The sequence below is a fragment of the Vitis vinifera genome, chromosome 9, assembly GCF_030704535.1.
Source record: "Vitis vinifera cultivar Pinot Noir 40024 chromosome 9, ASM3070453v1".
Lineage (NCBI taxonomy): Eukaryota > Viridiplantae > Streptophyta > Magnoliopsida > Vitales > Vitaceae > Vitis > Vitis vinifera.
The window spans coordinates 673886-700791 of record NC_081813.1 but is presented as its reverse complement, the minus strand read 5'-3'; the positions used below and the strand labels follow the sequence as shown (position 1 = coordinate 700791).

Here is a 26906-nt window from a genome sequence, read left to right as displayed (position 1 = left end):
GTATTAAAAAGAGGGAAGCAAGAAGGCAACCCGAAGCATACAAGAAGTATACACGAGAGGCCCCAAAAAACAAAAAGCACAAGGAAGCATACACTCACCAACCCTCAATTAGAGCCCAACCAATCTGCAAAATTAATTAAGGAGTGGGGCTCTCCATCTAAACACGACTTAGTCCAAGAGAAATACAAACGAAAGAGGTTTTCAATCTTTGGATCGACAAAGCCTCATTGTCAAAAGCTATCCTATTTCTTGCTTTCTACATCGTCCAAAATAAACAAAGGGGGGCTGCCCACCAAATCTTCCCACGCTTCTTATCTACAAAGGAATCAGACCAACCAAGGAGAATGTCTTTAACTGTGAGTTGAAGAACCCAATTAACCCTAAACATTGTAAACATAAGATTCCACAACACCTTCGCCTTGGGGCAATGAATAAGGATGTGGTTAATAGTCTCCTCATCGTCACAACATAAGAAGCATCTGTTTGCTAGAGACCAGCCCCTCCTTTTGAGATGATCTTAGGTTAGGACCTTCCCCCAAGAAGCTTCCCAAGCAAAAAAACCCACCTTAGTAGGCTAGGACCTTCCCCCAAGACGCCTTATTGGCTTGATCATCACAAATTTTGGCATGGGTGCTAGGGAGAATAATACTAATTATGTCCTACTTATATATATAAGGAAGATTGTCGTAATTAGAAGCTTAACTAACAGATAAAAATGGAAATTAAAAAAAGGGGAGAAAGAGTAAGCTGAATGGAAGTGTGAGAGATTCTTGCCTAATGTGGAGCAATCAGAAAGACAAATACCTTCTTCCGATGCTTAGTTTTAAACTTCTATACCTCAATTCAACTCCATAAAAAGACCATCCAATATGTTAGGCTTGCTATTCTCTTACATGTTTATTCTTGTATATATGATTACCAACCATGGTGTCTTTTGACTCGGAGAAGTTAATTGAAAAGGAAGTTTCACTCATCCTAATCTTCTTCCTGACTTATTGTGGAGGGCTGATGAATTCAAGTAAATTTGTTGGAAGCCTACCTACACATCCGTACACCAATGATGTCACAGAAGAATTTTGTTAGGCAGAAGCATTTTGTTTGACCAGAACTCTGTGGGAAGTTTTTGGAAGGAAGTTAGAGAGAAAAAAAATTAAGATTTTATATATATATATATATAAAACCCATATGCATAGACCCACCTGTTTGCCATCTTCAAGTCTTGCACATTGAAAGTCATTTAATTATCAAACACTAGCAACTTTCTTCTCATTGGGTCCTTGACTTAAAAAGTCTCTTCCCTTCGAGTTGACAACTTTAATTGGAAAAAAAAAAAAAAAAAGAGGTAGGTAGAGAAAAGAAAAGAGGGGGATGTGGGGCGGCGGGTGCGAGGACTCTTCTAGTCGTCCAAAGATGTCCCTTACTAGTTGGATTCCTAATTTATAGGATTGGGTGGTAAACATAAATCAATAGCAATATTGGCGTAAAGATATTATAGAAAATATTAATAACATTGAAGCTCGTTGAAGAAGATTATGATATAAAGATAGTTCTTTATATATGATATAGAGATGGTTTTTTTTATATCTATATCGTATTGTTTCATTGAAGCTCAATTCTGAATTTCAGAAACAGCAATCCCAGACCATTTTTAATAAGATTGACAGAGAAACAGCTTTAAAACCTGCTAAGAGTTGTTATCTCAGGAGTCAAGATGTGGTACCTCGTATAAATATCGTTGCCCAAATCCATCACGGTCAGTTCTACCTAACTTATCAAGTTCTAGAAGTAAACAAGACCAGATTTTATAATGATACCAACAAGGCTATTTACAGAAATAAAAAATTAAAATTATTTAAAAAAAAAAAAAAAGAAAAAAAGAAAAAAACCCAAATGTGGAAACAGTTTAAAAAAATATCTAATTTTGACTTAGAAAAGCCTATGATATGGATTGTTGTGGGACGGCAGACAAGAATAGGAATGGAAAGGAACTGGCTCTCGTAGGCTCAAAAGAGAGCCCGAAAATGCTTGGAATGTTATTTTTAAACCCATGGACAAATTACTGAATCATACTCTTTGAAGTTTGAACAAATTTCACCATGGCCTGCGAACTAAAAGGTGTTTAAATTGAGGAGGTAATGTACTTGTACGATCAAATATTCCACTGACTAAAGTTTTATCTAGATTCTCTCTGTTCGATTGTACTTGAGACAAACGAAATTTAGATCACCAACTCATTCCTCATGCGAAGTAGAGAATAATGTACAAATGCAATGATTTTAAGAAACTGACTACTGTAATATGGATTTCTGGTTAAAGTTCTAGCAGCACTCCCCCAATGTCGACCAAATCTACTAAAACTCTTAAGTGGAACTGAATCAACAATCAGTTCCTAATATATATAGAAAGAAAGAATAATAAACCACTTATTGCTCCTTCCATGGACGTCAGAGTGTTAGAAGACCAAAAAATCTAGTATGGATTCTAGATGAAGTCTTAGAGGGTGTTTGTTTTTTTGGCCTTTTGTTAAAAGCAATTTGTTTTCAGAATTTAAGTTATTTGTTCTTTTACTTTTTCATAACTTATTATAAACTTTTTTCTAAATAGAAAAAACTAAAATATTTGGTTTTTTCTAAATAGAAAAAATAATATATTGGTTTTTCTTTATTTTTTAATATTTAATAGAAATAAAATACTACAAAAACAAACAACCTAATACTTAACACTATTAAGCATTAAAGTTCTATTTAGAATTAAGTAAAAAAACAAAAATCATCTTACTCTTCTCAGAAATTCCAATATTAATATACAATCCAAGAGCTATAATTCCCAAAATTTTCTATATCAACTATGGAGTAATAGGAAGCATGCACTTGAATATAAAGTAATTACTGGAACAGAAATTACAGAAGTATGACACAAGAATAATGAAGCCTCGTTTTGTAGAACATCTTGAAGCGGCATAACCAAGCTAGGGAAGTTCTAATGATGCGTAAGTGTAGGTAATCCTAAGAAGAACTATACTCTGAATAAGGTGGAACAATTTAATCAGGAAAGAACCATGTAGATTCATTCATAATAGAATTGTACGTTGTGGTTCATAATCTCACTAACCATACATGTGCTACTTGCTTAGCCCATAAATCTAAGACCTTGTAAGCCACTTCACAGTCAATGACTAATTTAGAAGGCTTGGTCCCATCTAACCCAACATCTCAATTCTCAAAGCATCAAAATACCTAACTTTGTTAGATAGTTGAAGCTTATCTAGGTTCTTTTTTCAATATAATGGCAATCAAGGCCATAAAATAACCTGGTACAAAGTTAGAGAAGAAAATTGCTTATAAATATCATAAACAATAAAGGAAAACACACAATCCAACAATTCACATATGAACAAGTGAAACAAAATCTAGAATGTAGTAACAAATCAAACAACATGCTTACAGGGCAGGAGCATCAGGCTGATAGGCATGGCTATTCTGGAAAGCTAAATATGACGATCCAATCCCTTCATTTCTTCTTAGCCACGACCCTCAAGTTAAGTCCCAGAGAGATTGAGGAAAAGGAAAGGATAGGAAAATGCATAAAAATGCTCAAGAAAGCAAGCCACTTTTAGCCATCTTCCTCTCTTCCCCCTGTTTTCTGATAACAAAATAGTGTAAGAATCTGAATGCCCAGGAAATCCCAGAGTAACCAGCACCACATTGCCCACATACTCCCATCAAAAATTCAAAGAATGTGTCCTAGCTTCTACTTTGTAAAATTCTTTTCATTCCTTCACTGAGATCTCCTTCTCAAGTGCTGTGAGACCGGGTATCCCTCAAAGAAGTCCAAGACAGCAGTCTCTAAATCGTCTGCTGAGTACTTGATGTAATTCTCTGGGTGCCTTCCACTCTCTATATGGCTCCTGAACCGCCCAAGAAATGACCTATAAGCTGGGAGCAACTTCTCTGTTATAGATATCCGAAGCTCCTCCCGGAGCTGAGAATCTGGCACATGCCACATTGCCTGGGTCCTATGAACCTCCTCAAACATAGCATTGAAGGCCTTGAACCTCTCTCTCAAAGCACTCTTTGAGACCCCAGAGGAAAAACTTCCACTCACATGCAACCCCTCATCCCTCAAACAATACAGCACCCTCACCCAAGTTGTTCTCTGGTAGCTAGTAGCCGCCTGTTGGTATTTCCATGTTAACTTCTTTAAGTAATCATCACCAATAATCTCCCGCAGTTCCTCTGACCCTTTGGCCTTCTGAACAATGTAGTGAACATTGTTCATAATGAACAAATGAGCCAAAGCGTTATCTCTGTAGCACTTGGACTTCCCCTCCACATTGAATTGCAAAATTACAATAATCCAAATCAAATGAAGCGCCAAGGGAGTTCGCCCCTCAAACTCTGCAAAATCCATATCTGGCATAGTCTGGTCGCCGGAGTATCTTGACCCGGTTGAGGGCTTTGATACTATAAGCTCAATGAGGGTTTGCTTGTAATCAGATATCAAATTGATATAATTCATCACATATCTAGTCAAGGGGTGAATTGTTCCACCCGGAACCGGAACCTTCGAAGGCTCAGAGAGCACAGCGTTCTCAAATTCCGATAATATCCCTCTGGCTGCCTCCGCCAAGCGTGATAGGATCTCAGCTGCCTGAATTCGAATAGATTCTGACAATTCTGATTCAAAAACGGCATCAATATCCGGTAACAGGTCCAATAAAGCATCGTGAAGGTCCAGCATCTTGAACAACTTCTCCGGCGTTCTCCGACTTATGCTTATCGCTTCAGCGAATTTAAAGAGTTGAATTGCTGGACCTTTAACAGTTTCTATGAAGCAAGCATCATCGATAGCGGTGTCTAGACCTTTGAAGATTTGCTCACAAAGCCTCTTTTCGCTAGCAAACAGAATCCTCACGCACACTTTAGCGGCTCTTATCCAACGCCTGATCTTCACCTCCAACACATCCCACTCCCGCCGTTGGATATCGCCGATGCTCAGATTCTCGACACCGAGCCGTCGAAAGCTCGAGTCCACAGCTGACTTCCGTACGCTCCCGTACACCTGAACGCACTCGCGGAGATATCCGGCAGAGATCATCCTCTCGGCTATGCATCGAAGATCGTCGATTGCTTCAGCTGGAATCAGATCCAGCTCGCGAATACTATTCGTAGATCGATAACTCGCGCTCGCTCTCGAACTCGACTCACCTGCTTTTGGTGATTCTCCGACTTGCCCCAGCACACGCTCATCCTCCGGGTACTCTTCAAATTCACCACTGTGTTCGGTTATCAAACTCGAGTGAGTCGAAAAACTTGAATCGATAAGCGAATCAGTCTCCAGCGGACTGGTGTTGCTGATCAGAATGCTCCGAAACTCATCCTCCAGCCTCGCCATGGCGATCTGGATAGTGCTGTTCACTTTACAGTCACCGTCGGAAATCGTCGCCGCCGACATCGACCGCTGGATTTCATCCACGGCCTGCAAATACTGATCCACCTCCCGCCGATCGCCTTCGAAGATCAACCGATCTCTCGTCTCCTCCGACGCCGTCGAGTCCCACCGCAAGATTATCTTCTCCGCAGCATCCAACGTAATACTTTCCGGCGGTTCCATTTCCGGATAACACCTCAACCCTCAGAATCTGAAAACAAACAATAAAAACAAAAATAAAAACCAGAAAAACAAAAAACAAAAACAAAAAATCTACCAAACTTTATCAGATGAATACATGATCCTCACGGCGGCGCCGATTCCGCCGGCGACAGAAGCTTAGTTGAATTGTGGAAGGAAGCTGAGAGTGAGATATTATTCAGAGAGGGTTTGAGAGAGAGAGAGTCTTGTAAGGCAGCTGAGGCTTTGTCTGGATTCGGAGAAAGAGAGTGGATGGGCTTTTGTGGAAAAACAAAGGAGAAAAATAGACTGACTTTGACTCGCCGGCCGGCGGTGGAATCATCCCAAGTTTATCCAGGCGAAATTGCCGGGATTTTACCTGAAATATTATATTACAAATTGTTGTAATAATTGTGGAAATTTTTACTTATTTATGCAATTACCATATTGCCCATCCAATCATATGGCTTACGACTCTATCATCCCATATCCAATAAAGCTTTCCATTTCAAAAGTGAGGACTCTACAAGTCGAGTAAAGCATCCATTTTATCATAAAGCCCGATTCCTCCTTTTCCCAAAATAAAATCTTTAATTTTTGTTTTATGAAAATACTTTTCAAATAAATCATCATAAAAATTTTAAATACATTTGATAAGAGTCTTTTTTATTGAAAACATTTTTTAAAAATTGTTTTGAAATTAGGTTATTGTTTTAAAACACAAGTTAGATGTTTTTGTTTTTGTTTTTTTTTTAATGCCACCTCAAATAATTTTGAAAATATAAAAATATTTTAAAACTTTGGATTATAAATAAATGTGCAATATCATGACAATAAATTTAGAAAATTATTTTTCATATTTGTGTTTATTATCAAAATTTTATTCTTAAAAATAATTTAAAATTATTATTTTTAATTATTTTTTATTTTTTTCTTAAAAAAAATAAAGCCATATTTAATAACACTTGAGGAAGTAAAATTAATTCAAGAAATCCATAATATTAAGGAATGCATATTGAGTCTAAATCTTATAAATTTAAGTTAAAAAAAAAAAAATTGATAGTTCAATGTGGTATCAAACCTTGATTTCGAATTTGAACCCCCATTTTCGTAATTTGTATTCCCTTTATTAATTTATTGGATATGAACTTAAATTCTTTCCATGTTTGGTATAGGCCGAATACGAAAGAAAGTGCTTTGCATTTTATATTTCTCCTCTTTGTTAAATATGAATTCAAATTATGTCTCGTCTTTTCGCATTCCATTATAAAGCAACACGTTTTATGAAAAATGAATGAGCGATGAGTAATTATGGTTGTAAAAAAGAGTAAAACGGAAAGTGTATTTAAACCAAAACTTAATTATCCATGTTTAATTTTCTATTTTAATTTTTTCAAAAATTTTAAGTACTAAAAAAAAAAAAAGAGGTAAAATTTTATGACAGTTACATGAAGTTATTTGATAAGTGGTGGCAGTGCATTATTCTATTTACTTATATTTAATTTTTGGGAGGTTGGGACAGCCTAGAAAAACGTGTTTAAAATGCCTATGACACTGGTTCCAGCCAGCTTGTTTTTGCTGTGGAATCATGAATTCCGATGAATGCTAGTATTTTTACCTAATTGAATTATTTAAAAAAATTAAAATATTTATATTTTATTTAAGAAATTTGTTAAACACACTCATAAAAACCCTCCCAACATTTACTTTTAAAAAAAAATATATAAATATAAAAGGATAAAATTACCCTCTTTTTCAACCTTTTTTTTTCTTTTTCATTATTTTTCTTTTATCTCCCTTCATATTTTTTTCTTGATTTTTTTTAATATTAAAAAAAAGAAATAAATAAAATTCCAATGAAAAGAAAAAAAAAATTGAGAAAGAAGATGAATGGGAAGAGGAGAAAAGAAACGGAAGTTGGATCAAAAGAATAATTTAATATTATGTTTAGTTCTTAAAAAGTATGAAGGAACAAAAAAAAAATTGTTGAGAAAATTGATTTCTCATATTTCATTGTTATATAAAAAAAGGAAAATAAATATAATTAAAATTAATGATAAATTTCTATATTTTTAAATTATTTAATTTTTACATAAAAAATTAAAATAAGTGAAATGGATTTGAAATTAAACAATTTATTGATTTTAAATGTATTTTTTATTTTTATTTATTTTTTATTTTATTTTTATTATTTTTATTCTCGTAACCAAAACATAACCTTAAAATTTAGATAGATGAAACAAAAAATATGTGTTTAATAATTATTTTCATTAAGTCATCGAATAAAAGTTCAATGCATTTAATGAAAATATAGGAATTGAATGAAATTAACCAAATTTTATTATATAAACGATAACTATAAATAATATAATAAAATAAAATGTAATATCGGAACCTCTTCAGAAATAAAAGTAACGTTTTAGCAAATATTTATCTATTACAAAAATTTTAAATATTCATTTATTTTCACATTCTTCCTTTAGTAGAAAAAAATAAAATAAATTTTAAAAAAATATTAAATTTAAAACTGTCACTTTACTTTTCCTTTCCCTTTTTTCCTGTTTTTAATACTTCTTTTTTGCTTTTACATTTTTCCTCACATTTTTATAGGTGTAAACCCAAGCACCCTCCACTTTTATAGAACCCCACAAAGCAAAAAGGGACCATTTCGTATTTGGAATTTTTGTTCATTTTTAAAGGTAGACTACTTTATAATTCAAAAACCAATAAAATTAGGTGAAAAATGCAGCATATTTGGGTAATAATTAAGAAAGTAGGGAATTTCCAAGATCCTGTGTGGTCTTGTTTGGCAGCTGAGAAAATATCACAAAGCTTTTGGAGGGTAAGGGTCACTTTATTGCCCAAAAATAAAAGCTTTTACCCAAGAATCCTGTTGCCTTTTGGACTAATCTTCTTTTAAGTCTCTCTCCACCAATCACAACCAGATATTTCAGGGGTGAAGTGTAGATATATGAAAGGAAAGTCTCAATGCTCTGTTTAAGTCTTTGAATCTCAATCACAACTTCTATTATTTTCTTTCCAAATCAAATGTTCGGTTTAGTTATATTTTCTAAAATTTGTTTTTAAAAATTATTTTTAAGTTAAAAAACAAAAAAATGTTTTTATAAATAAGTTTTAAAAAATATGATTAAATCAATCTATGTTTTTCTTCTATTTTTAAAAACTAGTAAAAAAAAAATTATTCTTATATTTTAAAAATTATTATTTATTTCACTTTACTTTTAAAAATTATTTCCAAAAAATAATGATCAAACAATATTGTGAATTTTTAAAAACAGTTTTTAATTTTAAATCAGATGATCAAACAAATAAGCTTATTTAAATTCACACCTTCACCAAAATTATGATGGATAATATCAGTTCTTTGAATATTTCACACCTTCTGAATATCTTATTATATCAAACCCTGGAAATATATATATATATATATATATATATATATATATATATATAATTTTTCTTGATATATCTAAAGAAAAGTGGAAGCATATGCTAATAAGCTTTATGGTTCAAACCTATTACCTTAACTCTTATATTGATTACAATATCTGACATCCATTAAAAATAGATCAAGCCTTCTTTGACATATCAATCACCAAGTTTAAGCATCGTAATGCATCTTAATAATACTTTCATAGATAATAAATAAATAAAAATTGTTTTTGATATTTAAAATTTAAAATTAAATTTTATTTTCGATAGTTTGTTTTTGAAAATTATTCCCAAAAACTGGTTTTTGAAAACATAACACTGAGCTTTTAAATGTTTATTTTATTTTATTTTAAAACAAACCAGAGATTAAGGATCTATTTGATAATTGTTTTCCAAAATAATTATGAAAAGTAGTTTTTAAAAATTGTTTTATGATTTTTATAAAACAAAAGTCTGTTTGAAAACCTAAAATATTTTTAACCTATTTTTAAAAATAATTTTTATATGTAGTATTTTATTTTTAATCATTCTACGTATTTACATAATTTTTTTTTTAAACAACTTTTAAAGACACAAGTAAAAACAACTAAAAAATATTATTTGAAAATATCATATATTTTTATTATTTGTTCATAAATAACAAAAAATAAAAAACAGTTTTGAATTATCAAACATGTTTCCTATGTTTTTTTATTCTAAAAAATATAAAACAGCTCCCAAACGTGCTCTCAAATTTATTTTTTTCCATTTTCCCAACATGTTTTTGGCTTTAATCAATTTTTCTTTTTTTTCTTTTTTTTTTGCATGCCTTTCCAAATTTAATTCTTAATAGATTGAGATCTTTTTTTATTATTATTTTCTTTCAATTTACACACTAAAAATGTCCTAATCAGAATGACTTAAATTCAGTGATTTAAAGATCGCATGAGGCTTTCTTGTTGAACTCAATTAGCTTAATGGTGTGCTTATTTAAGTCAACCAATCCACACCCAAGATAGGCCAACATTCACGTGTACTCACGCTCTCACAAACCTAAAATAATATAATCATAATAAAAATTAATTTTAAATTGCTGATTTAATTAATGAAGGTGACATGATTCAATTCTTTAAGCTGCCAAAAAGGTTACATACATTAATAAAGATGTACTATATTAATTAATTAATTAATTAATTATTATCATTTATTTTGTGAATCTTGTGAGTGGCCAAAGCATTGATTGAGATAATTAATTAACAATAATCTAGAGAAGAGAAAATTATTGTTAAATTAGAGGTTGCACGAGTGGTGCATGATGGATTAAAAACAAATCGAGAGAATCATGGGCAAAATGTAAATCGATTTACATATATATATATATATATATATATATATTATTAATTAAAAATTTAAATTAAAAACAAAATAATAAACAACTCTAATTGGGTTAAAAAAAATTGATGTTTGAAAATTTTAAAAGAAAATACCATAAAAGAATTGAAAGAAATAATAAATAAATAATAAAATTAAAGTAAATAAATTATTTTTAATTAATTTTATTTATTTTCATTATGTTGTAGAAAAAATAAATAAATAAATTTAAAATACATTATTTTTAACTAAATTTAATTATATTTAATTTTTTATTATTTTTTATAGTAAAATCAAGTGAGGGAAAATAAAATTTTTAGTGTTTTTTCATTTTTACTTTTCAATTTGATATTTATAAGAATTTAACTAAATATATGCTTGTGAAAAATATGCTTTTGTTAAAGATTTTTATCTAAATATTTCAAAAATTAGTTTAAATATTAATTTTATAATTTATTAGATTTAAGGTAAGATTTTGAGAGGCTTAAAAATGTTTTCTGATATTTGGAAGTATGATATTACTTAATAAATTTTTAAAAATTATTTTTAAAAATTTAGAAAATGATTCAGTGGTGATTTTTTTGGAAAATAATTTTTGTTAAAAATATTATAGTATTTTTAATAAAAAAAATATTATTAATAGAAGAAACGAGTTCCCAAATCATAAGTCTGGCTCAATGGTTAAGTAAGGGGTGATTGGGAATGGAAAAAGGATAATGAAGAAATTCCAAAATAGTTAATGGGGATTATTTTAGGGCACAGGTGGGCTACTGTTGTGTGCTTTATTTAAATAAATAAATAAATAAATATTGAATCCGATCTCCAGCTGTAATCACCTATGATTCTGTGGCAGATAAGGGTTGACTAATTTTCTTTCAGAACCGTCAATGAGTTGGAAGTTGGAACTTGGGAGTCTCAATGGGCTTTGTGCTCTTTACAACCCAATCTCATAGCCTTTTTATATGGGCCAAGACAATGGGCCTTGTGTGGTTAATGGATTGGCATTAGATGATAAAAAATAAAAAATCTAACTTGAATCCTTTAATTAAGTTATCTTTCAATATACTTTTCAATCTCGAATTAAATTAAGTTATTAAGTCATTAAATTATTTATCAAATACCCTTTCAATGACGTGTTTTCATTAATTTTTCATGATGTGTTTTATATTTTATTGAAATATTAAATAAAGTATCATACTTTATTGCTCTTAATTTTCTATTTTGAAACTTTATAGGTTAATTTTATTTACGATCTTGAAGTTTAATATAAATACACTGAAATATATTTTCTAAAAAAGTTTATTTTTTTTAAGAAAATATTTAGGAAATATATTTATAGGAGTGCTAACGGATAAAATTTAAAATCGATCATCAAAATTTACGGGTCTGAGTGAAATTAATCCAAAATTTATATTTTAATCATTCTAACATAGCTGATATTACAACTATATATACGTATATCTACATGAACTCTTAATAAATTTCTTCTAGGCTCCAGGCAATTTCCATGTGTTTTTCTCAAACAGAATCCTTCAATCAGGAAGGCGCTTCGTGGATTTACATGATTTATGGTATAAGAATTGTGCTTTCACACTCATCCACATTCCATCACTTGAATAAAGCCTTCTGCAGTACTCTTCTTCTTCCTTGAATCTGCTCCCAAACCTACTGCTGAAATTAAAACAGCTCGTTAGGAAATGGAAAATGAGAAGTTGTCGTTGCGGTGCCCGGCGCCGGGGTTCTCTTCGAGGCTGTCGGATCCATTCAGAGAGATCTCGCCATACGCCTCCCGAGGGCTCGATTGCGGTCCTGCCACCGGCACTTCTCCGTATCCGTCCCGGAGGGACGGCAGAACTTGAATGGTTCTATCATGGCTAGCTCCTCCTCCGCTGCCGCCTCCCTCTACATGTATTTCCTCTATCCTTCTAATGGCCTCCTTTATGTCCGGTCGCTGCTCGGGGTTGCTCTCGGCGCAAGCGACCCCGATGTGGAGGAGCTTCACCATCTCTTCCATGGAGTTTATGGAGCTTGCGATCTCGGGATCGAATACCTCAGCTTCTCTCCCGTCTGCAATGGCGGACACCGCCCATTCCACCACGTCGGTGCCGCCTTTGCTGTTGTTTAGATACTGCGTGGGAAATTTTCCAATGAGGATCTCAAGAATGACGATTCCCAGGCAGTAGACGTCGCACTTGGGCGATATCTGATTGTCCCGGACGGCCTCGGGGGCCCTGTAGGCGAACAAGGCTTGTGAAACAAAGCTGACGCTGATCAATGGGCTATATCCATAGTCTGAGAGTAATGGATCGTGGTCGAAGGTGAGAAGGATATTGCTTGATTTGAGATTGCCATGGGGCAAGTCCAATGAGGCTAGCTCGGTGTGGAGATAGCCCAATCCTCGAGCGATCCCTTGAACGATCTTTAAACGCGCTGGCCAATTGAGCTCCGCATGGGAGGGTCCTCGATCACCTAAGATCATAAAATTAGCTTAAATTGTTAAGTAATATATCAATAATATGCATAACATAGTAGGATTTAAGAATTTCATAAATAGAAAATATCACTATAATTAGTATAAGTAATTAATCAATATAACTTAAAAAAACTTAAATTTATTAATAATCGATACATATTATATATTAAGTCAAATTAAGGTAATGTTTTAATACTAAATGAGAGAGTACACTCAACAAACTTCATATTAAGTGTCTATTATGAATTTCATTTGAAATAGCATGAAGATCATAAAGTATAAAGTCAAGTTACATTTTGTCTTCTATTAATATCATCAAACATATCCTCTATTTTTACTATCTTTTTTTCTCACTTAAAAGTAAGTGAGATATTTAATAAAATCTTAAACCTATAGGAATTAAGCACATTTAGTTAAATCCTAGGAGAGGGGACTAAAATTAATTCATAAATAATAATTGAATACCGTGAAATCTAATCAATAATTTTTATATTAAAAAAAAAGTAATAGAAGAAAATTATTTTTGATATTTTAGTTGTGAACAGAAATTTATTGTTAAAAACAACTTGAAAGTATTAATCAGCTAATGTTTGAATTCATTACCATGGAGTACAAATAGCAAACTGCCTTTGGGAATGTACTCGTAGATGATGAGCTTCTCCTCTTTTCGAAAATGGTAACCCAAAGGGTTTAGAACATTGGGGTGTTGCAGGCTGCCCAGTCGCCTGAGCTCCAGATCGAATCCTTCTTTGCTTACTCTATTCATTTCTTTCATCCTCTTCACCACCACCGCAATGCCGGTGGCCATCACCGCCTTGTAGGCCGACCCCAAACTGCCAGTTCCAAGCACCTCAGCAGCAGCTTTCATCAAGTCCGACATCCCGAAAATACCTTTTTCTTCATTCACCACCACCATGTCCTCCTTCATGCTGCTCTTGACCTGGCTCGAACGGTTGGAGCCCCTCCGGCTCGAGCCTATGGCCCTTCTGCTGGTGCTTGATCCCTCCTTTCTGCTAGACCCCGATATTCGCACCTCAACTGACTCGTCAACATTCTCAAGCACGTCGAATTCTTCCTCTTTTCTTCTCCTCATCAGAAAAACCACGATGATTAGAAGGGATATAATCACGACAGCCACTGATATGATCACTGCAATGGCCTTGCGGGACCTGTCTGTGCCGAGATCAATCCCATGATCATTGCACCCATTTCCCAATTCTTCCCCACACAGTCCCGCATTGCCTGCAAATGCGCTCCCACCAAATTTCGATAAACTATCGGGGATGGCTCCCTTTAATTTATTATTCGAAAGATTAAGCGACTTCAACGTTGGCAGATTAAAATCCGGGATAGTTCCGGTGAATTGGTTGTTTTCAAGGTGCAGCTCAATAAGATGAGAAAGAAGCTGAATTGACAAAGGAATTGCGCCGGTGAATTTATTATCGGAAAGCCATAGTTTTTTCAAAGAAGCCATTCTCACAAAGTAATCTGGCGGAATCTCGCCGGAAAACTGATTCCCAGATATGAAAATGGCCTTCAAAGCCCCCAATCGGTTGAATTCCGGGATGGAACCCGAAAAAGAATTGTTTACAATGCTGATGGTCCGAAGACCCGTGATCGCAATCAAAGCTTCGACGTCGATTTTCCCGGATAATCCCATTCCTACCAAATGAAGACCTGTGACAATGCCATTGAAACAAACCAGTCCACCCCATTCCTTATCTCCAGAGCAAGGCCCAGAACCAGGCTCCCAAGAATCGAGAGCATTAGTATTGGTAAAAGATTGCTTGAGCTTAAGCAAAGCTTCAGAATCCGACATCGAGAAACTGAACGGAAAAAGAAGGACGACAGTGAAAAAGAAAACAGAAGATGAAGCAAGGGTCATTATTTAGGTGAGAAATGAGGTGAATTCTCAGAGCCGGCGGCGAGATTTTCCGGTGGATTTTGTGTGGCTGAGTTTGGGTGGTTTCCTAATGGGTTGTTGTTGGGATGTGTTCATTGTCTTTTGTGAAAGTTTGTGGATGGAGGTGGCGAGAGAGCCTCCGAATGAGAGAGGCGTAGGGGCTTAGAGAGAGAGAAATGGGCCTGTGGTCTACTGGTCTTGACCAAGTCAGCCTCCACAAACCGTTAATACCGTTGATGAGAGGCTCCTTGTCTGATGCTTTATATTGTATTGCTACCGGTCCGTTTGGATATTGGGAAAGTAGGAAATGAATAAAAAACAGTTTAATTTTTAATTTAAATAATAAAAAACGATTTTTTTTCTTTTCTTTCTTTTTTAAATAATAAAATAGAGTCTTTCATTTTCTTTAGAAAAAAAAAAGTGATTTTTCAAGGAATAAATTGAAAACTCTTTTGAATAAATAAACTTTAATTACTTTTTAAAATAATTTTTCAATTTGGATTTTGTAAAAAATTATGGATTCAATTTATATTGATATTAATTCAATTCAATTCATATCTTATTAAAAATAAAACTTAAAAATATATTGATTTTGATAAAATATGAATTCTAATATTATAATAAAATCAAAAAATGTATTTTTTTTATTAAAATCTATCAGCTTAATAAGAAAATTTATAACAATATAATCATGCTTATACAAAAAGCATCTGCATACTCATTTTAAACCAATTTCAATTTGTAAATTTTTTTTATAATTATTTTTAAAAATTAATAGATTTATTAGTAAATCTAACTATTAAATCTCGCTCGATTTGGAGTGTATTTATTAAGAAAAAAAAATGGAATGATTGAATTTAATGATTACAAATAAATGGCAAACATTTAATGGTGAGCTTAAGTGTTGTCTAAGATTATTAAAATTGACAAAGGATTTGAAGGATAAATGAAGTCAAGGTCACAAGAATAGAGGATTTCCAATTTAAAAATTAATATTATGTCCTTAAGCATGTAAGGTGTAACATAAAAATTGTCTAAGTAATCTAAATTCTTTTGCTTAATGAAAATTTCATCCAAATTCTGCTAAAAAATTTAAATGAAAACTAATCTTCAACCCGTTCTACTAAAAGTTCACATGATTTTCAAAATTCATAAAAAGTCAAACCTAGTCGATGCTTAATCATTTGGAGTTTTAAAATTCTAGTTTTATAAAAATATAAAATAAAGGGGTACGTGTTAATTAAACATGTCGAGATATGAAAATGACAATAATTATCGAACTTGACACTAATTGAGGATATCCTCGATCTGTTGAGCTACCAGACAACAAATAGTGTAATCATTTGAGCAATTTGACCTTTCAACAATCACCTAAAAACCTTAAAAATTAGTTGATGATAGACCATCCGGTCGATTGGTTGGATTGAACTGAAATTTAACCTTAATATGAAAGTCTTATTTAAAGTTGTTAAATTTAATTTATAATATAACTTACCTTTGACAAAATAATAGTACATCGCATTTATTTATTTATTTATTTTACTATACACTTGCAAATTTTGATAAATGCAACTTGTCACACGTAAAAAATACAATTTCATTCCATTAACTCGAAAATGTCCTTGTCATGGAAAAGTAGTTTTTCCAATTTTGAATTTTATATTCAAAAGTATTTTTCTAATATTATATAAAACGCAGTAGTGAATCAAAATTAGTCAATTGACAAAAATAATCTTATTCATTTATGCTTAAGCCTCGTTTATTTTTTTTACATCGATTTCATTTCTCAGAAAAAAATAAAATCAAATACAATCATAAATGGGGCTATTTCTCTATTCCGTCATTTCAAACATCTCTTAATGGATTTAGAAATTAATTTTTAAAATTGTGATTTTACATATACTTATAAGAAAGGATTCAATTTCATCTAATAATTCAAAATGATCATTACTAATACATAGAAAAGTAATAATCACCTTATGACCGAAATAATCTTATCCACTCGTACCTAAATCTTAGATTTTGTTTGAAAATATTTTTAAAAAGGATATAGTACTATCACATTCTTTCAAACTTAGGATCATTTTCCAACTCAAAAAATATATATTATAAATACAAAATATTTTTGAAAACAAAATTAAGATATTTTCAATTATTTTCTATAAAGTATTTTGAACAATGATTAAAAATATAGAAAGCTTTGAAATTTTTTATATTACATATAAATTATAGTACATTTATTCAAAATAAATTAAGAAAACCAATTTCATATTTGAGTCTCCAAACAAAAATTTTATTAAAAGGTTCTTTAAGAATCATTCTCAACCAATTTCATTTGTTCAAAATGATCTATTTTTTCTTTCATGCTATTCAAACTTTTGCAAATTCCAATTCAAAAAGAAGTGAAAGTTCAAATGCTTTTTTTTTTGAAAAAAAACATGTGTTGCACAAGAATGCATGAATCACCAAGGCAATGATGAACTTTGTAGACTATGACACTTAGCATTCTTGAGAGTGCATAAAAGAGAATGGGTTGGTTGATTGATGCTTTTGCAGGTGAGGACAGATCCAAAAGCAGACCCATTTCTCAAGTTTTCACCACTTTGGGGGTTGGCATGTTTTTCTCATTATGAAAAGAACTTGCACAAATTGGGCATAGATAAGGCCAAACGCCCCTATATTCTCTAGTCAATAGTAGCCGCCTATAATGTTTAACATTTCTTGACCCACTCTTTCAATAATGTCATCTTCAATTCATTTGTTCAACGTTCAAATGAGCATGAATTTTCGATTTTTAAGATACAAAGGTGTCTCCTATTTTGAATTATTAATGTATGCTTAATGATAGAAAATTAAAAGAGAAACGATAATTGTTTAATCAATCTATATCATATATTATATAGTACAGAAATATCCCTTCTTTTCTCCCACGCTATCACATGCCATTATTTGAAGGCATTGATTTGATAGGATACCATAAATTGGTCACGAACTTGGCCAAGGGGAGAGCTAGTAAATTAATAGTTTAATTTTTTTTTAAATCAAATTAATATTCCAAAGTCTCATTCCTAATTTTGTAACCTTACGGCAGTTCGAATTAATCAATTGAAGAAAGAAAGATTATATGGACAAAGTTTAGAATATTATGTTATTAAGTATTGATTAGTGGGATCATTGATTTGTCATGGACTAAAGTTCCTTCTTAGAAGGTGTGTGCCTTGAAAATGTCGACCCTTTCTCGAAGGCAAAAGCTTAGGTAAACCTCGCTTGCACAAATCTTCCCATTCATCTACTTTCACTTTCTCCTCCACCTCTAAAATCTTTTTCTTTCTTGTAGAGAAGTCTTTAAAAAAATAATATTAATTTAAATTAAATATAATTTAAATTAATTAACAACGTATGCATCAAGGAAAAATCTTTTCTTTTCTTCTCTGAACATTTTCACTTTCACCAAACATAAGGTAGTCAAGGGAATCCAAGCAAAAAAGGTAATAGAAGGACATAGAAGTCCCACCCGGCACCACCACCACCAAAAAAGTGATGCTCAGAGCACATTTCACATCTCTGGTTTTATTTCAGACACATTTGAATTTTTATACGTCAAGTTAAAGTAAAAAACAACCAAAATAGTTGAAGGCGTGACATTTCCCTTCGCACACGGAAGGGATGTCTGATCCTGTCTGACATTGAAGATCAATGTATCAAAAACGGTTAACAAAAAGAACCAACCCGGATTGAATACTAAGAATTGCGCTTAGCAAATATTGATTACGAATCCGATACAGGGGAGTATACAAAAGCCTAAAAGTAGTTAGATTTTAAGTGGGAGTGGACAAGATTTGAGCAAGAAGATGAGTTGATCATGAAGGCAAATCCTGACTACAATCTAAGATCAAGTTGCTTTGATGATTGACCTTCATCTTTGTTGAGCTTTGGGTTGGTGTCCTCTTCAGGCTTTGGAGAAGGTCTGGATGGATTGTTTACTTGGTATGGTGCTTTCGAATTGACCCTGAAAAAAGAAATCGAGAACATCAGTTCACTTCAATGGAAAATTTGTTTCAATTTTAAGTATTTTCCTTTTGGGTTGTTCGAGATTGCTTACCGATCTTTTCTCTTCTCCAAGAACCGGTGAAGTGAGTTTCTCCTTGCAATTGGCAGTTCTGAGAAAAGAAAATAGAATGGAGAGAAATGTTAAGTACATGTGTAAAGCTTTAGGCAGTCTTCATTGATGACTTTTGATGCAGTTAGTCACAAAGCAATTACCAGAGCCAAGAGGAGCTTGAGGGTTTGGGGTGGCTGCAGGCGAGGCAGGAATGCTGAAAGTACCAGAGCTGAGGGCTTGAGGGTTCGGGGTGGTGGCCGGCGAGGCGGGGATGCTAGGGCTAGGGGCGGTTGAGCTGCCTGTATTGATTTTTTCAGGGCCAGAAGTGGAGAGGAAGCCGCTAGTATTTTGGGGGGTTCCCTTGGCGGCTAATAGCATGACTTCTCTGGCCTTCTCGGCCGGAAAATCATTGAATACCAGCACTTGGCCGGCGTAGAATATTGTCATCTGAGAAGTTTCCGACTCTGTTGTTGCCGATTTCCTAACATAAAACATAAACATTCGGAGATTAAATCAAACCCGAATTAATGAACAATTAGAACATCAAATTATTCATTCAATCTCAGACTATTATCTCTCTAGATTCTTAATACAATGGTTGAAACCTGGAAAATTATAGAACCCATGAGAAAGGAAAAGGCAAAGCACCTGAAATCAGCCATATTAATGGCTTCGTCAATGGAAGCAAGGGAACCAAAACCAGCAAACTGAGGGTAGAAATCACTGGATTTCAAATTGGAGGATCCACCAACGTTTTGCCCCGAAGCCTCGCTAGATTTATCCTTGTTTAACAGGTCAAATGACATGGTTGATGATTTGAATGATTCAGGCCTCCCTGTGGCGATTCCAAACAAGAAATCAGACACTGAGTTTGATAGAAACTCCAAAGATTTATATCAGTAAAGGTAAAGGGTTTTATGATTTGAGTGCGGGACTGTAAGTATGGTATTTATCGTCTTTCACAAAATGGGTTGAAACAACAAATGGAAAGCTAGAAATAAAAAATATCAGAGATGCAGTGTACAAACAAATGCATATGATGATCTGATAGCTGGAAAAACCGCAGAAATTTTGATAATGAAGATGAAGAATTCTCAATTCTCTCTCTTTTTTTTTTCTTTTTTTTAACTTCTCGTTATTTTTTGTTTTGTTCGAACCATTAACGCTAAAACCATAGTTACAGAACTAACCGTCTAAACAATTCCTCACACACGCACACACAGAGGAAAAATAAAAAATAAAAGTAAAAAAATAATTTAAAAAAAAAAATCCAGACTCCGTTTGGTCGCTCGAAAAATGAAGGGAAAAAAAAAGAAAAAAAAAAAAAAGGAAAACATACCTTTGGTCTCAGATTTCCCGGCCATGCCGAGGCTGAGATCCCCGAATCTTCCCTTTTCCTTGAGGAACTGGCTCAAGAGATTACAGGTCTGCGAGAAATTCGACCTGTCCGGCAACTTCCCGGACTTCCGGCCGGCGAAATCAGAGAACTCCGGTGAATTCGACATGCCTTGTTTTTAGATCAGAATTTTGAAGATCTTCAACAAACAGTTGAACGACGTCCCAATCTCTCTGAGTTTGAGTATACTTACAAATACCCTGTTTTCGTAACTGCTTTGAGAATTTGTCCAAGACAAGGAAGAAGAAGGCTTTTAAGCTTGGGTTCTTTGAATGTGATTAACCCTTTTTTTTTTTTTTCTTTTTTTTTTGTAAAATAAAAAATTATAAATTTCAAGCACGTGTTTTTTTATTTAGAAAAAAAAAAAATGGGGGTTGAGGGTTGGTCTAGTTGGAGACTTCACGAGGGGGGATGCTTTTACTGTTGGGTGCATTTACACTTTTGTCCTTCTCCTCTTCTTCACGCTTACTTTAATAGGATTTGACTAAAAGGATGAAGAAAAATAATTTTAAATATTTTTATAGGAAATGAGAAATGACGAAAATATCCAACGGAATATTGGATAATAAAATAATATATACTTTATGTGATGATATACAAGTAGTCAAAAGGATAATAAAAAAAATACATTTAAATCATAGAAAAGTCTTGTTTTTCTTAAGAAATGAGAGATGATGACAATAACCATTGAAATATATGATATAATAAATTATTGGATATTAAAAAATTTATATTCTATGGATGAGGATGGTAACCGCGGGCTCCAATTATATACATATTGTTCATTATAATTTTAAATAAATTTTTACGACTTTAAAACACTTCTGCATACTCGATCCTTGACCCGATGTGAGGATTTATTTGACCACGTAAAAGATGTTTTTTTATTTGACCTTACATGAAGAATGATTGTAATATCTCACATTTACAAAATATAAAGTTTTTTATGCTATATAAATATAAGTTTCTTTTAACCCTATTTACTCGTTTTCAAAATAAAGACCCCTTTGAACATAGAGCAAACAATATTTATACGATTAAGTATGGATCATTACAAAAATAGTTAGACAAACCTCTTGTTTTGACACCAACAATCTTCAATTATAGCGAATCCCTAAATTAAGGATATTCTATTTAAAATATTGTAAATATAGTATATATTTTTATATAATTATTAGAGGTGTGTATATTTGTTTAATTGAGCATATATTAAGGATTTTAAAAACCGAAGTTATTTTACTAAATTTTCGATTATTTTTTTCAATTATCCCTTGTATTTTCATTTGTATTTTTAAATGGAAATGTTTTTTTAAAACAAATATTAATATTATGGACCGTGGTTTTATTTTCAATTTGGTGACATTTTTATTATTATTAGGTGGGATTTTAATGGTCTATTATGAAGATAACATGCAATAATCTAAATCTTTATTAGTGTAAGTACCATATTAGTTGATTAATTGTGTTGAAATCATGATGGGATAAATGTCTTATTTTAAGGAATCTAACCAGCCCAATAAATCATTTGAGTTGTTCTAGAAGCAAACCCTTCTCCTATCAATTTCATTCACTTCAGGTATTGGTTAGTTGAACTCATTTTATGCTGTTTTATTTTATTTTTTAACTTAGATACAAAGTTTTAGGTTATGTTTGATTCTGAAAAATGTCATAAAAATAAAATAGGAAAAAAATATATAAGTAAATAAAAAATAAATAAATAAATAGATTTAAAATTAATAAATTATTTTATATGATACTTCAAATCCATTTCACCTTTTTTTTATTTTTTATATAAAGATTAAATAATTTAATAATGTATAGATTTTAATTATATTTGATTTCTTTTCTTCATATTTTTTATGTTGACACCCAATATGAGGAAAACATTTTTAAAAAAAAATCAGTACTTTTCGGTAACTAAGTATAAACTTAATATCTGAGTAGAAACTCAAAAATTAGAGGAGAGATGCTAGATTTTTAGTATTTTTAATATTATTTTGTTTAAAATTAAAAGAAAAAATAACTACCACAAGGTTACTTAACTTGAGACATATCCATATTTTTTTATTCAAAAAATTAAGCAATGATGATAATTATAGTGACCACTTTTATCACTTTTGTTAGATGATCTAGTAATTAAATATGATAAAAATTTGTTAATGTGTATTAAATATGGAAGTTTTTTAACATTTAGTAGCCATTTAGGAAGCAATAAAGGTGACTATGCAATTAATATTTTTTTCTAATAATAATAATAATAAATTAAAAATATATATAAAGGGTGCATTGGTTTTTTTTTCTCTTTTTTTTTTTTCTTATTTGATTTTAAACTAAAAGTTTAAAAACAATGTTAAATATCATGTTCTATAATTTGTTTCCATTTTTTATTTATTGATTTTTGAAATAAATAGCAAAAAAAATGACAAATTAAACGTCATTGCTCACTCATTACACTAATATCTCACCTCTAAGTATAAAATTATGGACAAGTTAAATAAAAAATTATTTTTATTTTTTCTTTATTATTATTATACAATCATTAAATATGTTTTTTTTTCCTTTAAAAAAATGAAGCAAAATTAAAAGTGTCAATCATGTTTAATATTATAAAAAAAAAATGTTTTAAAAACGTTTGTATTATAATAAATTAAAAAAAAAATCTAAGGTATATTACCAAATCATAAATCTAGATTATTTAAATTATATGGTAAAAAAAAATTATCAAATAAAAATAAAAATATATAAAATTATGGTATAAATAAGTTAAACCAAAATAATATGTGAGAACAATTCTCAATTATTTTAAGAATAAAAATTTATTTAGAATTTCGAACTTATTTTTCATTACTAATATAGATTTTTTAAAAATATTATTTATATTTTTCATTTTTATTTAGAATTATTTGTAAAATATTATTGAAAATAAAATAGAATTTATTTAAAAAACAACTTTTTATCAAAAATAAATTTGAAAAATGATTTTTTTATTGAAATTTTACTATATATATTTAAAAAATTATAGGCTTTTTTTCTATTATAAAAGACAAAAACTATATTTTAAGTATTCATTTTATAAATTTACCTTATTTAAAAATCAATTTCAATAATTTTAAAATTTATGATAATAAATTTTTTTTATATTTCAATTTTTTAAAAACTATTATTAAAGGTTGTACTTAATATGATCAAATGCAGTATATGTGTCATTAAAAGTTAGTTACAAAAACGGTTGAAATATTAATTATTTTTAAATAGGTGTTTAAAATTTATATTTTATTAAATTCACTACCTATTTTATTATTATTATTTTTTTTTTACATGAGTAAATGAACACACTTTTCCCATTCAAACCCTCACTAAATAACAATTTAATATTTTGATCGGTAAAAGGAAAAGAATGGTTGGAATTGGGTTCAACTCGGAGCTTCGCCTAATTGCTTCACATTGTAAGGGCAATTTCGTAGTTTGTGGTGGTTTCATGCCTATTTCACTATCTCGGAACAGTAACGGAGTCAAACTAACGCCGTTGAGGGGTTTTTCTTTAGTCTAGTGCCATTGGCGTGCCGACAGGCACAAACCACAGCACATGTCGGGTGTGGGTCCCTGGTTCCTGCACTCTCAATCAACGCAAACGGCTGATGCACGTTTCTGCGGTCTACAAGACTTTAAATTATCACGTGATAAACAATTGTGTGGCAGTCCCGTCATTTCCTATCGACCACCATATCCTGCCACGTGTTACGAGATCCGTGGCCTGCAGACCCGACATTATACCGCAGTTGGTGGAGGCGCCATATTCACCCGCTATTATTTATTTATTCAACTAAAATAAGGAAATGTGTAACATATGCCAATTGAATAGTTTTTAATAGTAATGATAAAGTTTTTTTATTTGAAGTCTCTAGAGGATAGAATTTTTTTTATTATCATAGAATTAAATTAAGGTCTAGTTTGGCGCAAAAGATAAAAGGGAAACATAATATAAAATTTGAATTTTTATCATTAGTTGACTTATTATTAGAAATAGTTTTGTAACTCAAGAAGACATATTTAACATATTTTTATAGTTTTTTAAAATTATATTATTTTTATTTTTGGAAGAAAATTAAGGTGTTTTAAAATTCTCTCTCTCAAATTTGAATTTTTTTTATCACTAGTTGACTTAGTATTAGAAATAATTTTGTAACTCAAGAAGATATATTTAACAAATTTTTATAGTTCTTTTAATTTATTTTTAAAATATATTATTTTTATTTTTAGAAGAAAATTAAGGTGTATTCAAATTCTTTCTCTCTTTCTCACTCAAATTTGAATTTTTATCATTAGTTGACTTATTATTAGAAATAGTTTTGTAACCCAAGAAGACATATTTAACAAATTTTTTATAGTTTTTTTTTATTTCATTTTAAAATATATTATTTTATTTTTAGAATAAAATTAAGGTGTTTTCAAAATCTCTCTCTCTCTTGATATGCTTTTTCAATATAGTTATTATGAGAAAATGTGGGAAAAGGAAAATTTAGAGAGTAAAAATAAAAATAAATAATAGATTTAAATTTAAGAAATTTATTCAATGATCTATTAGTTTATGTTCAAGTGAAAATGTAAAGTGACAATATACAAGTAACTGAACAAAATAAATTAAAAAACAAAAATCATAATGATTGAGGCTAAAGTTAGACTTGTTGTTCTTAAGACGAATTTGTCTTATTCGGATCTTTATGATTCGGCGGTATTCATTTTCAATATACAATAATAACTTTTTGTAATAGTAGTAGTTCAAATCATAAAAGATGATAAATAAAATAACGTTTTACACTTTTGTAAAAGTTTGGATGCAAAAGAAAAAATTTGGATTACATGAAATCATATACTTATAATTGAAAGCTAACTATAAACAAAATTTCATACTCGAAAATGACTTAGAATGGAACATCTCACTTTGTTGGAATATAGTACGATATTTGAAAATCACATATAAAAAGATAAACAAATGATTGTTGTAACATAAGGAATTTCATGAAAGAGTATTTATTTACAATTATAAGTGCTGGTGGTTGTTCGAATTATTGTGTCACTAAGATACTGATACGTATATAAGAAAGGTTGTCTTAAGACATTCGACACATATTTTTAGAATAAATAAATAAATTTTTTGAAAAATAGGTGTCTTAACACTTTCAACTTCATTTTATATTCACCTATAAATGATTTTAATTCATTTTCTTATTACAATTTTCTAATATTGGTTTTGTAAGTCAAGACTCTCTTAATATATGATTTTAGCCTTAAATATTTCAAATCATTTGGTTGAGATTTAGAAGCTTTAATGTTAATTATTGGTCTTGATTTTAATTGTCTTTCCCAATGTTCATTTATAAAAACCGAATCTTTATCGTCTTTTTAGGGTGATTTGAAAAAATTATACCAACTCCTCTCATGGAACACCAAATGGTGAATAAGTAATGACAAGATTAGTCTTGTTATAATTTATATTGAATATAAATTATACAAACAAAAATAATTATAGAAATATGAAAAATTGCAATACCAATAACAAGTCGCTTAAGAGGTGAAAGCATTGGAAATCAATCATATTATTTTATTGTTTTTTTTAACAACAAGATATCGACAATTCAATTAATTTTCTTGTAAAATCTATATTTGCATCGTATCTTGAAATAGCCATTGACTGTTGGCACTCGCGCATGAGAAGTTGATAATAGTTTTAAGACACTGTATCTACATCACACCTTTAAACTAATTTCACAATTCTCTTTTAAATTTTAAATTATTTCAAAATATATAAACCTCTAATTATTTTTAATCATACTCAAATTTCTTTTATATTTTTCTTGATAAACTAAATACGATAAAATCATTTTTTTTTTTTTCACTTCGTAGTATCTTCTCGAAACAAAACACTATAAAAGTATTAAAGTGGTAAATCTTATCAAATAATTTTGGAATTATTAAACAACTTCACATTGATTTTTTTTTCTATTTTGATAATTTCAAATGTGACAAAATTTTCTTATTCAAGATTAAAGCCAAACCACTTTAGTTTTGTCACGTGTATAATTTTACAAATCAATACAAAACCAAGCCCGTTGTTTTCAAAACCGTCCCATTCAATAATGTTTTTTTACGAAGTTGGGATTATTGCCTACTTTTCTTAGATTTTTCTTTAAATCCAAGTCGACATCAGTTTTCAAAATTCGTCTTTATATATTTTCACATTTATGACATTTGTTAAATGGATGGAGTGTCGTATCAAACCTTCTTTTATATATATATATATATATCCCACGTGTATGTTTGATTCTCCGATATTTTAAGGTAAATTATGGTGAAAAAATAGAAAATAGTAAAAATTTATATTAAAGTAAATAAATCATTTTTACACGTCGTTTATTTTTTTTATAAAGATTAAATCATTTTAAAATTATTATAATAAAATATGAAAAATTACAACGTTTTATTTTTATTAATTTTTTTCCTTTTACTTTTGATTTATAATTTTTGTAATTTACATCTTCCCTTCAGATTTTTAAGAACCAAACCATTGAGCATGAAGTTAGGATTTTTTTTTGTTATTTTATTTTTTATTTAAAAAATA

At 30.7% G+C, this 26906-nt stretch overlaps 3 protein-coding genes across 3 annotated transcripts; all 3 read right to left on the bottom strand.

Annotated features, from left to right (window-relative positions):
- Positions 1 to 3321: 3321 nt before the first annotated feature.
- Positions 3322 to 5965, bottom strand: LOC100254947 (exocyst complex component EXO70A1). The gene is made up of 2 exons (XM_002272360.5): positions 5729 to 5965; positions 3322 to 5641 (listed from the first exon to the last, which is right to left on the bottom strand). The coding sequence occupies exon 2, from the start codon at positions 5611 to 5613 to the stop codon at positions 3778 to 3780; it is 1836 nt and encodes a 611-aa protein (XP_002272396.2). The 5' UTR covers positions 5614 to 5641; positions 5729 to 5965; the 3' UTR covers positions 3322 to 3777.
- Positions 5966 to 11911: 5946 nt separating this feature from the next.
- LOC100853121 (pollen receptor-like kinase 3) lies at positions 11912 to 14911 on the bottom strand. The gene is made up of 2 exons (XM_003632730.4): positions 13490 to 14911; positions 11912 to 12882 (listed from the first exon to the last, which is right to left on the bottom strand). The coding sequence occupies exons 1-2, from the start codon at positions 14769 to 14771 to the stop codon at positions 12104 to 12106; spliced, it is 2061 nt and encodes a 686-aa protein (XP_003632778.4). The 5' UTR covers positions 14772 to 14911; the 3' UTR covers positions 11912 to 12103.
- A 3612-nt stretch (positions 14912 to 18523) lies between these two features.
- On the bottom strand, positions 18524 to 20650 carry LOC100260039 (protein TIFY 10A). Its single transcript, XM_002272327.5, has 5 exons — positions 20231 to 20650; positions 19540 to 19726; positions 19053 to 19372; positions 18892 to 18949; positions 18524 to 18798 (listed from the first exon to the last, which is right to left on the bottom strand). The coding sequence occupies exons 1-5, from the start codon at positions 20394 to 20396 to the stop codon at positions 18669 to 18671; spliced, it is 861 nt and encodes a 286-aa protein (XP_002272363.2). The 5' UTR covers positions 20397 to 20650; the 3' UTR covers positions 18524 to 18668.
- Positions 20651 to 26906: the final 6256 nt, after the last annotated feature.